This window comes from Tetrao urogallus, assembly GCF_951394365.1.
Source record: "Tetrao urogallus genome assembly, chromosome: 17".
Lineage (NCBI taxonomy): Eukaryota > Metazoa > Chordata > Aves > Galliformes > Phasianidae > Tetrao > Tetrao urogallus.
Window position 1 is genome coordinate 1,385,043 of NC_136830.1, and position 14,666 is coordinate 1,399,708.

The window sequence follows — 14,666 nt, forward strand, 5'->3', positions numbered from 1 at the left end:
GCAGCCCTTCTACTTTGGAAACCAAATTGCTATAATTACTAATGTGATTTGTGAGGTAGAGAAATTTTATTTTCATGTTGTGTCTGAGAAGCTGAACAGAGATATGAAGTGCTTTGGCAGCATCTGGCAGCTAGTTAGCTTAAGCCCAAGAATGAATGCGGATGTGCCAGATGTGCAGGTCCGTGCTTTAGTCATCAGGTTACTCTTCCAACATTCAGAACTTCCAGCATGTCTCTCTTGGCCTTTAAAGAGTTTTATGTAATATCAAATAGGCCAGCATAATATATTGCAAAATCATTTAATCATTGTTATTTTATGTGCAAGTAATTAAAGTATTTCTGGTACTCTTTAAACTCGGTGTTAGATCAGAACTGTGAGTTGATTAAAATGCATTACTTGCAAAAAGCAACGTAATGCTTTTATTGGCAACCACTATTAATCTCTCTGGCTTTATTGGTATTTATCCCCATATGGTTACTTTCAAGTATCTGCCTGCTAAGTACAAACCCTTTATAACGTTTCTGAAGCTTTGACTACATCCTGCCAGACTAATAAGACTTGACTTTTATTAAAGTAGCAAATTTCCAAGTAAGCACGGTAATCACTGGGGAGTTCCTGGCACCCTCCCCCATGAGACAGTGGTTCATGCTGCCAGGAGGAAGAGGATGATTTGGAAGAAACACTGATCTCATCCAGCATTAAGAACTGTCATTCCTTTTTGTTTGGAGGGGACTTAGCAGGGTAGAGAAGTGGAGGGAAGGAAAGAGACCAATACAGGATATTTGGCTGACAGCAGGCACAACTCATGCAGGAACAGCATGGAGAGGTGAACGTGGCAGCTTTAAAATGCACTCATATTGAGCTCGTGGTGCTCGTGGGAAAGACCCTTGACTGGTGTGTGTGGAAGCTGGTGGAGGGGTGTGCTAGAGCAGGGGGGAAATGTGCAGCATTCAAAGAACAGGGGTCTCCTGTTTGGGCAAGACAGTATTGTTAGCACAAGGCACACTTGTCCTGGCCTTTCTAAGGGTTGGGCAATGATTTACAAAACCAGAATTTGAGCACTGACCTGAATATGTTTCCAGGTGACAGGTAAATTTCGAGGGGGAGTGAATCCTTTTACCCGAGGATGCTGTGGAAATGTGGAACACGTGCTCTGCAGTCCTTTGGCTCCCAGGTAAGAAGAATGGAGTAAGGAAGGTGAAGTTGCTGGGAAAGAGGTAGCTGTGGTAGCAGCTTCGCTGTTGCATAGCTGTAACCTGCCCAAGCAATTGCTTTCTTCATATAATTCGTAATCCTCATGCCAGAAATAGGTATCTGGAATGACTGAGTCAGCTTAAATCAAGAGCTGATAGCCTTGTCTCACCAACTTGTTCATCCAGTGACTTTCAGTATTAACTTTCAGTATGTTACCACACTTCCAGCATGACTTTTTGTACTGCACAGTCAATGTCCAAGTATTGGTGAGGGATTCTAGCCTACTGGACGCAAAGAAGTTCTCTAAAATCAACATTTCCTCTTGAGACTTGAATCTGATTTAGGGCATCTGATTTTCAATCCCACTGTCACTTTAATTATCATAGAACAGATTTTCAACCGGGTCTACATTGTAGAACCAAGGATTTTGTTTATGGCTTTCTATTTTTGCAGAAATTGATTTATCCCTTCACATTCTGAAATGGGGATTTTAATGCAGTAGATCAGATGGAGTATAAATATCCTAGATTCTGAGCTGTCTAGTCTGTGTACACGCTAATAATATCACAACCAGAAGATTTATTTGGGCCTTTTTCATGATGCTGAGAAATCCCAGACCTCAATACTGTTATCTGTCTATTTTTTTTCTTTTTTTAATTTGCTGTAGAACAAATAACTTCTACAAGTCTGTTACTTTTATTAAAATGGAGACGCTGGAATAGCCAAAACTTAAAAATCAGGTCAAGATATTTTAAGCTGGACTTTAGAAGCTGGGAGATATTCTGTTTAAGAGAGGTGTGTGAGCAACATCACCACTGCTATTCTCACTTTTAGCAAGCCATGTTTTGTGTTTTGCAAAGACCTGTTCAAATTGTCCTGTATACTGAAAGACACTGAGCCATTCAGTGCTAGAATGTCCTTTTTACTGGATGAAACAGAGAAAGCTTGTGCACTGTGCTGCTTATGTGTTGTACAGCCATTGCCAAATTGCACTTACAGAGTCACAGTCTACTGGAAAGTAATTAAGTATCTAAAATCATCCATTTCCCTTTAGATTTGTTGCTTGCTACAGGCCTGTTTCTTTTACTTCCATTCATGTTAACACTCTAAACACACTACAGAAGCAAGTCACCATGTGATATGCTATAATTGACAGCACATCTTCTCCACATTAATTCCCCACTCGCTGGGTCTTATTCCCCCAGTCTCCTCCACCTTCCACTGCAGGGAAGCTGTTTCATGATAACTAGGTAAGATCTAGTAACTTGCTTCCTTTGGTGGTAGGCCTCTCCTTCTCTCTTCTCATGATTTGTGCTCTTGTGTATCAGTGCTTCCAAAATTACTTTTTTTTTTTTTTTTTAATACATCCTCTCCTTTTGCTCACTAAAAACCTCAATGATCTTTTTATTGCTTTTTAATTATTACTTGGGCTGACTTCCACTGAAATAAATGGAGCTCACTTATGTAGATTCTATCACATCCTTTAATCATGCCTCAAGTAGGAAGATTGTCTTGTCTCTATGTCTAATTTTTAGGCTATAGTTTATTTTAATGATAACTATTGAACAATTAACCAGGTACATAGTTGAGCCCAAGAAGAAGCTGGCTGTGAGCGTGAAGCCTCCTTTCCTCAGACCTGATTTATCTGAACGACAGATCACAGTGAAGATCAGCGACAATGGGATCCAAGCCAACCTCAACCGGAGCAAGGTGAGGCGTCTTTAGGCACTTCTGAGGAGCACATCCTGGGCTTTATGGAACCAAAGCCTGGAAAGAACTTTGTCGTAGAAAATCTCCTTGAGAGGACACGTCTCTCAGATGTGTCTCACCAGTGGTGATTGAGTCCTTGTCTCGTACTTCATCTTCTAAAAGTAACCCAGGTTCAGTAACAGCAGTTCTTAATCTATTATCAGACCTCCCGGCATCTTTTGAAAGAGGTTGTTCTTTGCAGTAGGTCATTATATTTTGTCCCAAGAATTTCTGCCTCTCTGTTCAAATTAATTTTAACTCATACTGTGAGAACCCTTGAACCACCAGATTGGCTGTTGTACTTTGAGGAAAGTTAAGAGCTTCCAGATGACGGGAAGGTTTCTGGTCCAGTGAAAGGACCACAGAAGTTGTGTTTCAGAACTTGTTGAGTTCTGAATTTGAATTCTTCACTCTTCTCTTTCCCTTTTTTCTTTTTTTTTCTTGTGGGGCTTTTTCTGTGTTTTTGCTGTGGGCAGTAATTGATTCGTTGGTCATTTGCAGTCCAAAATCAGCCTGGAAGGTCTGGAGGAGAAAGGTATGGATGTGCAACCACCGCTCCCACCCAAAGGAGATCAAAGCAAATACTCCGAGTTAAAAGGGCAGCTGGGGACCAGTGAAGGTATAGTTGCATGATCAGTGTTTTATTTTTAATAATATGAAAATATTTTACCCTCTTTAAAATATTATACTATTCTTTCAGAACACTGAGGGGATCTGGGTGAAGGGTTTTGTTTTTACAAGAGCTGTGAGTTAGAGGAATAAACAGCAGAAAGGGGAAAGAAAACTTGAAGTATTTCATTCTAAGTCTAAGCTGGGTATTTCAGTTTTGCAGTTTTTAAACTCTTTTAAACCCCCTCCTAAGTTTTTATCAGTTTAACAATGAAAAATGTCATTTTGAAGTAGGGAGTCAAAAATATTAGCATAAAATGCTTAGTCATAAGAAACAAATATTTCATTTTTGAAAAGATTAAAGCTTTGAGACTGTTTAAGAAATCTCCCTTCTTCAGACAAAACTATTTGCTGAATTGATCCCAAATAACCAGTAATTTGAAATACAGCAAAAATACTACTCACCAAAATATGTCACACCACTTTGTATAGCATACCTTTTCTTCTTCTCTTTAGATTATTGCTCTGGACGTGGGCACTGTTATTTCCACATGGGGCCCTGTTGATTTTGGTGGAATTCATCACAAAAATAGCAGAAGTTCCATTCTGTGTGGAATGGAGCTCAGTTTGCAGAGAAGCAAAGATAGCAAGAGCTTAGGAATGCTGTCCACACGTTTCAATATAATGTCTGTGTTTTTTTTCTTATCCAGAAAGTGGCCTTTCACCCAAGTTAATCAGCCCTCCCACACCTGCCATGTACAAGTACCGGCCAGCTTTCAGCAACAATCCCAAAGTCCACTACCATGCTGCTGCTGAGCAGGTGAGTGAGCTGCAGTAGCCTGTCACAATCTGTTCCCAATTAATGCTGGACAACTTGAGGCTGAGGAAAAATTCGTTACAGGGGTCTTGTGAATGTCACAGTGTGAAAACAAACAGCAACATTTGGCATCATTGTGCAGCAGTGTAGATTTTCACAGTGCTTCTTATGAAAACATGTCCACTTTTGCAGCATTGCTTTGTTGAGCTTGTTGCATCTGTCCTGCTGTTTTCAATGCAGATAAATAAATACTGGCCTGTGCTTCCTTCTCTGAGGTAAATTATTTTGTTGTCTAAATGGTGGGAGGGAGCCTCTCTACTCTGATTAATTTTAGATGCTTGATTTTGAAGACCTGTGACCTGATCTTCAGAATTGTTGAATATTTATATCTTGAGTAAAGTGAATAAGAGTGTGCTGGTCCCCAGTGTGCTGAAATGAAGCCCAAAGGATGTCTGACTCAGCACTCAGAACCAGACATCACTCAACTCAAGAGCTATTTGTGGAAAGACTGAAGCAGAGTGCTTTTCCAAGGGCATTATTACCAGATTACAATCTCATTTACCTTAACAGAGTTTCAGTTTAGAAGTTATCTCATTGTGCTCATGCATTGATGTACTAATTAGTCCATATTACTTAGCAGTGACTGTGACTGACTCCTTGATTCTGAGGGGCTGTCCACGTGCTGAGGAGTCAGATTCCTCATAATGAACCTTATGAATTTTGTCGTAGGCTGTGAGTCTGAGAGAAGATGTCCAACTTTTTTTCCTCCTGTGCAGTCCCACAGAGAGCAGATCTGCACATGTCTATTATAGGCTTTTGTTTCTCATATTCACCTCTGTTTTAGATCACCCTGCAGGAGGGACACAGCCAGGGGGCTCTGATAGAAGAGGATGGCAGGAGCCTTGATTACCAGTCCGAACCCAGCCTGGACATCCCCAGCTACCGCAAGAGCTCCCTTCACAAGACCTATCAGTCTTCCCCACTCCAGATAGATTCCTTTGCTATCAATTCACGATCTCTGAGCCTGAAATCTGCTGGCAGGAGAGGGACAGACAAAGTGCCCCTTCATCCAATGAAGTCTGAAGGGGCGGCTTCCACTCCTTACAAAAGCATCTTTTCTCCCAATTCCCTGTCGAACAGAAATGGGAGTCTTTCATATGACAGTTTGCTAAACCCCATGTCACCCTCGGGGAGGAAGTGCGTTGCCCATTCTGCAGTCAGCTCTGTCGGGTACCACTCACCATATTTATCAGCCAAAATGTGCCATCTACGGGGGAGCGAGCTGCAACGCCAACCACCTCAGAGCTTCAGCCCAGTGCTGGGGGGCCCAGCTCCACATCAGCGAGACCCCTCTCCAGTCCGCTATGACAACCTCTCCAAAACCATTATGGCATCCATTCAGGAAAGGAAAGAGATGGAAGAGAGAGAGAAGCTCCTCCACTCGCACCCTGATTCCGTGTTTGCAGACTCAGGTGTCTATGACACCCCTAGCTCTTACAGCCTTCAGCAAGTCAGCACGCTCTCTGAAGACCCACGCAGCATGGCGATGAGATACGGATCTAGAGACAATCTGATGGCTGCTGCCAGTTTTAGCACAAGGAACCCTATACTGCAGTCCTCAGTGTCTTCGCTCTCAAGTGCAATGACAAGAGCTCCAAGGACTTCCACAACCTCTCTGCAAGCTGATTTAGCCAATAACAATGTCCAGACGCACCAAGCACTACAAGGCAGGGTGAGCAATGGCTCCTACAAATCACCAGGCCACCAGGTCCCATCGTCCCCCACAGGAATGCCTAGGTCACCCTCTTATGGAGGCCCAAAGTCTGTCTCCTTTGTAAACACTGTGGAAATTACAGAGGTGCAATCAGTGGGAGCACAAAGGTATGTACTGCTTATGGTGCTGCTTAGAAATGAGAGGCTGTTTGTGAGATGCCTCCCTGGAGGCACGGCCCTGGTTACGTGTTCATTGTAGGCCAACAAAGGTGGCATATTTTTGGGTGCTCTTCTGTTCTGTGACAGCGCAGAGCAGAAATGACAAAATATTTGCATGTTTGCTATAACGTGAACTGCAGGTGGTCAATGAAGCTGTGAAATTCATTGTGATTTAATATCTAAGGCGGACTTGATAATTATTTGCAAGACGCAGGCCAAATTATCCTTCCTGTTACACATGAAAGGGTGAAGCTGTTGTAGTGCATGGCCTAAAGAGAGGCTGGACCCCACCTTTGTCTGGGCACAGAGGCACTAACAGGATCACGGCGTGCACAGATCCTGGAAGCTGTGCTTGGCATAGAGAGCTGTGTGTTCAGCTGTGCTGCATGTCCTGTAGTACAGAAGCAGTGATGAAAGCAGAGGGCATCTCCTCGTGTTCTTCCTTATCGTTAGAAGTGGCATCTTAGCAATATCTTCAGCTGCAGCTTCTGCATGCACTTACCTTTCTCTTCCTTCTGGAGACTTGACCTTGCAATGGAAAGTCTGAAAAGAGCCACATGACCCCGCTGAGGCTGCAGTGTGGGGCCTGGAAGGCTAATTGGAAATATTTAGGCTTTCTTTGCACCTGGCAGTTACTGCACTATGCTGTCTTCTGGTTAATGTCCCAGGTTTCTCATTGTTGGGACTTCCAGAACACACATGAAGTCTTTTATCCCATCACTTGGTGAGTCCTGGGGATGAGACATGCTATGTTTTGATGCAGACCTTTAAAAGGTCTTCTGAGAAAAGCCTGTTGTTGCTTCACCCTGGCAGTAGGTCATAAGAAAGGAAATCATTTCAAAGAGTTGATCAGGATTATGGTTTTTAATTACGGGCATCATAATGTGCTTCCTGACTTGATTCAGTTTGTGTCTTCTATGATTAAGAAGTTCTACACTCCAGTTTTTGTATGTCTTTCAGAGATGAGCAAGATAATTTTGTTTAACTTCGAATATTTATCTAGAAAGTGTTTTTTCAGAGCATTGTGTTTCTAATTGTAAGTAAGCACGGTTTGGGTTAAAGTCAGCAGTGGAAAGATTTAAACTTTCCTGCAGATACTTTGCAATTAGTTCGGTTCAACAAAGCATCTAAGCGAGTGATTAAATGAGCATTTTAACAAATATTACTGCAGTCTGATCCACTCATCTAACGGCCAAGTGAATTCGCTCATTTCAGTGGCTTTTCATCTTGTGCATTGGCTTCAACCAACTTTCATGTTCAAATATTTTGCATCAGTGGGACTCAGTCTAACAGCAGTTGTTGTTCATCCTGAATAAAGCCATTCCGTTATCAAACTTTGCTCACTAACATTATGTCCTGGTATTTCTTTTGATGCAGGGATGATATACAGATGAAGACACCGCACAGTAAAATAAATGGACAGCCAAAAGGAATATCTAGGCTAGGCTCAACGTCAAGTTCCCAAGGAACACCCGTCAGCCCTGCTAGACACTCAAATGTTAAGAAGGTGTCTGGAGTTGGTGGAACAACCTATGAGATTTCAGTGTAAAATAAAATTAAATGAAAACAAAGAGCCATCCACTCAGCCAGCCATGAAGCTAGGAGCACTGTGAAGACTCAAATAACAACAAAGAAGGAGCAGCAGCAGCTGGCCACTCTCCTTTTCTTGTTTTGGATTCGTTCCGTTTTCATCTCTATCTTTTGGCCAAATAAACAGCTGCAGCCTTATTCTTGACGGAATAAAATTGTACAGTCCATCAGATTCGTCTTAACCAACAGACAGGAGCTGGCTGCCACCTACCACCCCAACCACAGAGCGGATTTTTTTATGCAAGAGAGTGCTAAAGCCATTGTGCGTCTGTCTGTCCAACATTGCGTACCAGTAGTGCAGTGAAAAAATGGTCAGTCCAGGATCGTTCTGTTTTCCTGTGCCCCTTCCCAGTTCTTCCGGCCAGCCGTGGGTCCAGCTGCTGCTTTTCTGCTGGCGAGGAAAGGGTGCTCCCTGTGCCGGGCAGTCTGCAGGTGTGAGAGCTGCCCTGCGTCTCCCAGGCATTGCAGGTCAGGTTCTGCTAGGCAGGAGCGTGGCAGGGCACCCTGCACTACAAACGCTGTGTCATCTTCCAAAGGCTCCCTGCTTCTCAGTCCCAGCTGGGTGCAGGAGAAAAGGCAACAGCAGCTTCTCCAGTCTGCTGTTCGCCTTCCCACGTATGAAAAAAACGTGTGTGCACCCATGTGTCTGTCTGATGGGAAAGGACTGCACCACCAGTGAGGATCTTCCACTCTCACCCTCTCATCCCTGTTTTTTAAAGGCTTCTCTGACTCAGAAATAAAATCCATGTGGACATGAAAGGAAGTGTTCAGATGGGAACAAGTTCTTAACAGTCATCAGCTGCTTTCCCTGCACCCTCCCTCTTTCCTGTTGGATCCAGGCAGTAAGGTGCTTACTGCCGTGCCTGGTGCCCTGTGCAGTCCTGCAGCAGGGTTAGCATGAGCTGTTGAATTTACAGTGTGTGTAACTGAGCCAAGCGTAAGTCTATAGGATATAAATTTGGTGTCTGCCTGATGACTAGCACATTCCCTCTGGTCTTCAGTACTGTAAGACAAAGGATTTTTCTGTTTGGTTTTTGAATTTTCTTTCCCTTGGGGAACAACTTTTTAAAATAATATTAATCAAAATGTTTAACATTCTGAGGTTTCCTTTCCCTGTCTCCAGAAAACTACATTTGCTTTGTTGAATTCAAAGACAACTTTGCTGTTTAAAAACAAACAGAAAACGCAAGAAAGGGTTACGCCATTTTTTGTCTCAGAAATCAGAACTCTGGTAACTCTAATTTTGGGACAAATATTTATTTCTTTTTTTTTTTCTTTCCGTTCCTGATCTCCTTCTCATTTGTACGGAGGTCCCGACCAATGCTAAGCAGCCAGAGTGTGCGTTCTGTTAAAAATATCCTGAGTGACTGTTGCCAAAGTCAGTAAAAATCATTATTTATCACTGAGCCAGTCAGCATATGAAACCTCGACTTTTCACCTCATTCTCCTGGTAAATAGTTTTGACTAGAGAGCTAAATTCCTTGTTTTTCAAGATATTGGTTTCAAGGGGGTTAAATCGTTTCCAATCCTTGACTATAATGGAGAACTCTCCAGCTAATTGGTAGCAATTCAGGATGTGTCGATAACATTTTACTTGTGTTCATCTATGTCGAGATTAATTATTCCAGAAGGCAAATATTGACCTCAGTTTTGCCTGGTTAAAATTGATCTTTTGATGTGATAAATGTTGACATCTACTGCAATACAGAGTTACTACATGTTCCTTTTGTATCGCATGATTTTGGAGAGGAAACCATAATTATGTGTAAAGCTCTATATTGTCTGAAGGGAGAAATCGAGAAAGCAGAGCAGCTGAAATAGGCCAAAGTTATGAGAGAGTGAACTAGGAATCAGTGTGCATTTTATGGTCTCAGTGATATTTTAAATGCCTGCTGTAAGGGCATTGCAGAGCAGAGAAGCAGTCGTCCTTCTGTGCAGTTTGCTGGCATGTGGGGTATCACCACTAGTTGGAGGCACCGCGGTGCCAGACGAGTGCTGGCAGACTGGCTCAGATACAGAGGGCTGGAAGACTGGACAAGCTGGCTGATAGGAAGATTCAAGGGGCTAGAAGCGTGTCACTGGCCAAGCAGTGAATAGGAAATTGAGTATGATAATTTTACGGATGTGTTAATTAAAATAGGTAAAACCAAAGGCAAACCAGAGTTGTTCCCAGTAGCCGGTGGCCAGTCTACATTCAGAAGGAGGAGTCAAGATGATAGGGAAAGAGAAAGGGAGTAGTCTTCCAAGGCAGAATACTGGAGACTACAGACTGAAGACAGACCTTATTCAGACACATGATGAGAGAAGGTTCTGTTCAAGGTGGAGCTGCAGGGCCGAGGGGCTACGCTCTGCCATCTTTAACTGTTACTGATCTGCAATTCTACCCTGATGTTAGCTCCTCTGGAAGGTGCAGGACTTCCTCAAGGGCTGGAATTCACTCTGGTGCACAGAATAACATGAGACTCACCTGTTTGTTAAATGTTATGTCTACCACACGTAAGGGATGGTGACACAGAATTTGGGCTCACCATCTAGATGAGGGCACATATTATCATGTATCTATGAATATGTGCATGAAATACATGCAAGCTAAGCTGAGAATCTGCACCAGTGTTGTATTTGAGATTTGCATCCCAGTGATGCTCCACTCTGATCGTTTCTCCTGCATTTGTAAAAGAAAATGCTACTGAGGAACTTGAAGGGCCAAAGAGCCTCTGAAATTAACTGCAGGTCAAGAGAGAAGAATCTCTCAGTAAGACTGAACACAGTGATGTACGTATAAAGCACTAATATCCAGGGTTCTTTCTGAAGGAAAGGGCAAGAGAGGAAAGGATGGCTGCACTGTGTCATTACAGGCTCAGATGTAAGGATTATGTATTTTGTGAGTAGTTTTAGCCACAATTAAGACACGTTGGATATGGTAACAGGTTTACAATGGTACCAAAGTCTTTTTTTCTTCTTCTTTTTTTTTTTTTTTTTTTCCTTTTGAGGTTTGCATGTAATTCAGTGCTTATAGCATCATTCAGATCTTCTGGCAGAATAAGCTGAGCAGAACTGTTAACAGGAGATTGCATGCAGCAAGTCCAGCCTCCTGCCCAGCCAAGGCACTGAACCTACAGCCGTTCTCTTAAATGTAAGCACCTGTGTCCATAGCTCCATTGCAGGGGACCTACTTACTGCATCTGATTTAGGAGCAGAATCTCTTCCCTTGTTAAAATATTGTTCTTCAAACAGTTCACAGGTTAGCAGCCAAATTCTTCTATCGCCCAAATCCTCAGTTTTTACAGATACTACAGCCGAATTTTCAGGTGGTGTAAACTGGTGTGGCTCCACTGAAGCTAAGTAAGTGATGCTCATTTTCAGTAGGTGGGATCAGCTACAAAAATCCAGCACAAGTTAATACATATTATAAAGTAGCTTCTTGATTTTGTCATGTTTATTTCATGTTCAGAAGTCTTAAAGCTTTTCAATGTGTTTTTATTTTTAGCTGTGGATTGTATTACTTTAAAAAAAAAAACAACAAAAAAACAGCAATAGATTTTGTTTAGCTTATGCATCAATGTTCATTGCATATTGCATTTCATTAGCTGTTCATACACTCCCATTTAGCCTCCAGGTTTCCATTGTAGTGCAATCTGCGTTGAAAAGTTGGATCTCTGTATTGTTAATTGTATAATATATTGAGCATTATGAAATTAAATGTACCTTACTATGTGGGTGGGAAAGAGAGGAAATATTTTTACTTGAAGCCTTAATATTTTCTTTTTTTACTGCTTTGTTTGTTGACCTCATAGGAAAGTCTAAATAGCAAAGACTTTGGGCCAAATACTGCACTGATATGCAACCAGCATTTGGCCCCCACGTCAAAACTGGACGCAGACAAAACCTGAAGGTAACAGGGGAGAAAGCCTCAGGGCAGCATCTTTTCCTGGAGGCCATTAGAACAGCCTGAGTGCTGTGTCTGTAAGTAAGCACATTAAAAAAGTCCTCAAGTCTTGAATTTTAAAGAAAGGTGATAGCGGAACCTACCCAAATATCTTACGTTTGCATTTTCTTTTTTAAATGAAAACAGATGTAATTGCAGTTTGGTCAAAGCTCTAAGGGTTGCACTAAGGGCTGTGTTAGTAGCCATGTGCAGCAGATGAACTGTGCTGAGTTGCCATTCTGAAATTGCTAACGAGGCATAAGGACACATCAGCTTGGCCTGAGATGATCACCCTGTGGGTGTTACCGTGGTGCTCCTCGGGGAATGCCTACTCTACAAGCCTAATGTGGAAATGTGGTTTTCTTTGGACTATATCTATGTCCAGACTAGATATATATATATAGACTTATATATATATATATATACACAATTTTTATTTTTATGTGGGGAAAATGAGGTTAAGATTGCTGTCCCTGACAGTCTGGAAAGCTAATGCTGAACCGTTTCTATGGTCTGTATTTCACCTGTTCTGCCACCTTGAATTGTTGGAATGTATCCGTGCAGGCTTTGTGGAGCTCTGTCTGTAACCTTTTTTGTGGCTCTCGTAATACATATATATATTTTTAAACCTTTGAGTCACTTCAGTACTTTAAAGTGTCCAGCGTCCCTGGTGCGTTATGCCTGACACGGCCTCGTGTGCTGAGTGGGTTCGTGGGGTGCTGCCCCTGTTCATTTCTGCTTCTGCAAAACATGGACTGAAACAGCTGAACTGGGCAGGCCAGTTCCAGTGCAGAACCCATGGGTGTCAAAATATTAAACCAAGTGATTGCAGGTGCTCATCTTCAAGGTGCTTTGAGTAGAAAATAAGAACCTTCTAAAAAGTGCCTCCTGGTTATGACCAATGGATCGTGCTTCTGGGGCCGCAGCGGGTGGTGCAGGGCAACACGAAGTGAAGCTTCTCCCAGTGTCTGTTGTCGAAGTTGTGGGACTAAATAGGAATCCTGTGGTCCAGCACAATTGGGAATTGTTGCTACAGAGTAGTGTGGAAAAAAGTGTCCTATCCAGGATATCTGGATGTATACATCCCAAAGATGTGTGACTTCTCATCTATCTGTCGTCATCTGTTTCTGTTCTTTGGAAACGCGTCCATTTGATGTGTAAGATTGGCTTATAACTCACACAACTGCCAAACTCCTAACCGCAGCTGCTTCAGGATTTCTGATGCTGTAATTTGCATATGTAGACTAATTATATTGAGCAAGAACCCATTCAAACTTGTTCATTATAAATACCAATCGTATCTGCGTGCCGTAGAGGCAGAGGTTACCTTACTGCATGTCCAAAAACTTAATCAGCAGGCTCCATTGATGTTAACTAAGTCAAACAGATTTATGTAAGGTCATGAACTGTTTTAGTACATTTTATTTAAAGACATGTTGGCTTACAGAGGTCTTGGCTTTCCTCTCTCTAAGTAATGGATAAATTATCCACGTTTATATTCAATCCTCCATCACTGTTTTTTTTTTTCATTCTGCAGGATGAGTTTCAGTTCACATTTTGGAACATAATAAGGAGAGACAAAGGGAACTATTTATACAGGTGAATCTATCTTCTAAGAGAGAAGCAGTTATATAATAAATGGATTAGAGTTACTGTCAAAATAGGTTTTGTTCGTCTTGTCACAATAACTTGAATTTTAAACTAAGGCTTATTTCATAGCTGATATCTGTATAACCCTGAAACATTTGAAAGATTCCTTGGCTAGACATTTCAAATTATATGAAGAAATATGATCTACTTCTGCAAATTAAAGAGTCTCGGAGAAGTGATGGTACATTTTACAGTGCCTTATATATATGTGTATATATATATATGTATATATATATAATGCCTATGTGTATATAATGTATACATAACTGTACATATATATTCCAGTAAAACTAGTTCTAGGTGTCCCTATCTGGTGTATTTTAAATGGAACTGATCTGTGTTGATAGACAAAGAAATGGTTGTATCAGCAGCAAAATACAAAACCAAAAATACTTATTAAAACATTAGCAAATAAAACAGACTGAAAACAGTGTTTCTGCCAGTGGTTATGTTCCATGCTGTGGAAGACTGGTAGGTATGCCCACTAATTTAAGGCATATTTGGAGAAGAGAAAGCACCGATGGAAGCTTGGAGAAGGCAGAGAACATCGGAGAGCTTTCCTTTCCCCCCGGCACTGTGCCCCAGTTTGAATATCTGCACTCACTGTGTTACGAATTTGCCCTCTGCGTGATGAATTCTGCTTTTTCTCCTGAAGCCACGTACGAGTTTGGCTGTGGGACCTGAAGGCCCTGCTGCTCTGACCTGCTGCTGTATTCACTGCCCCCGTATTCACTGCGTGCCACGTGGCTGCATCAGCAGCAGATGGTGACGCTGGGCGTTCCTGGAGCTGGGCCTGTCTGTGGGAAGTTGTGAGAGCACCCCAGCAAAAGAGAGCTGAAGTGGGGGGTGGGCTGTCTTCCATGGGGCAGCTAAGAGCTCCGATGAACTGTCAGAAATTGCCTGAAACGAGTGGCCTTGGGAAACCCAGCTCTGACTGCAAGACTCCTTCAGCCTCGCTGGCATTGATCCACCGGTTCTTTCAAATGGGCAAAATGGTTCTTTCCTGCCAAGTGTTTTTTTCTCCCAACAGGAATGCGGTCTTCCTGATACAGGCTAGATACAGGATGGGAAGTTTTGCAAGGCTTCAGACAGTGGATCTTACCTAGGGGGAGAGAGAAGCGTCTTCTGAGGCAGAGATGCATCTCATGATTGTAAGGATTCTTTGTCTTGCTTTTTTCATACAAATTATTTAATGCTGTG

General features: G+C 42.3%; 1 protein-coding gene across 2 annotated transcripts in view; it reads left to right on the forward strand.

The window, feature by feature from the left end:
* ZDHHC8 (zDHHC palmitoyltransferase 8) overlaps positions 1–7,850 on the forward strand; it is a gene marked incomplete at both ends in the record, with an annotated part of 82,323 nt that extends 74,473 nt beyond the window's left edge. Inside the window, 7 exons of one of the 2 annotated variants that reach the window (XM_079544097.1) lie at positions 1,083–1,174; positions 2,400–2,444; positions 2,772–2,904; positions 3,445–3,562; positions 4,263–4,372; positions 5,214–6,250; positions 7,679–7,850. In XM_079544097.1, coding sequence (XP_079400223.1) covers positions 1,083–1,174; positions 2,400–2,444; positions 2,772–2,904; positions 3,445–3,562; positions 4,263–4,372; positions 5,214–6,250; positions 7,679–7,850 — 1,707 coding nt within the window. The remainder of the gene's footprint in view (positions 1–1,082; positions 1,175–2,399; positions 2,445–2,771; positions 2,905–3,444; positions 3,563–4,262; positions 4,373–5,213; positions 6,251–7,678) is intronic. The other variant, XM_079544098.1, reaches the window with a different exon arrangement.
* Positions 7,851–14,666: the final 6,816 nt, after the last annotated feature.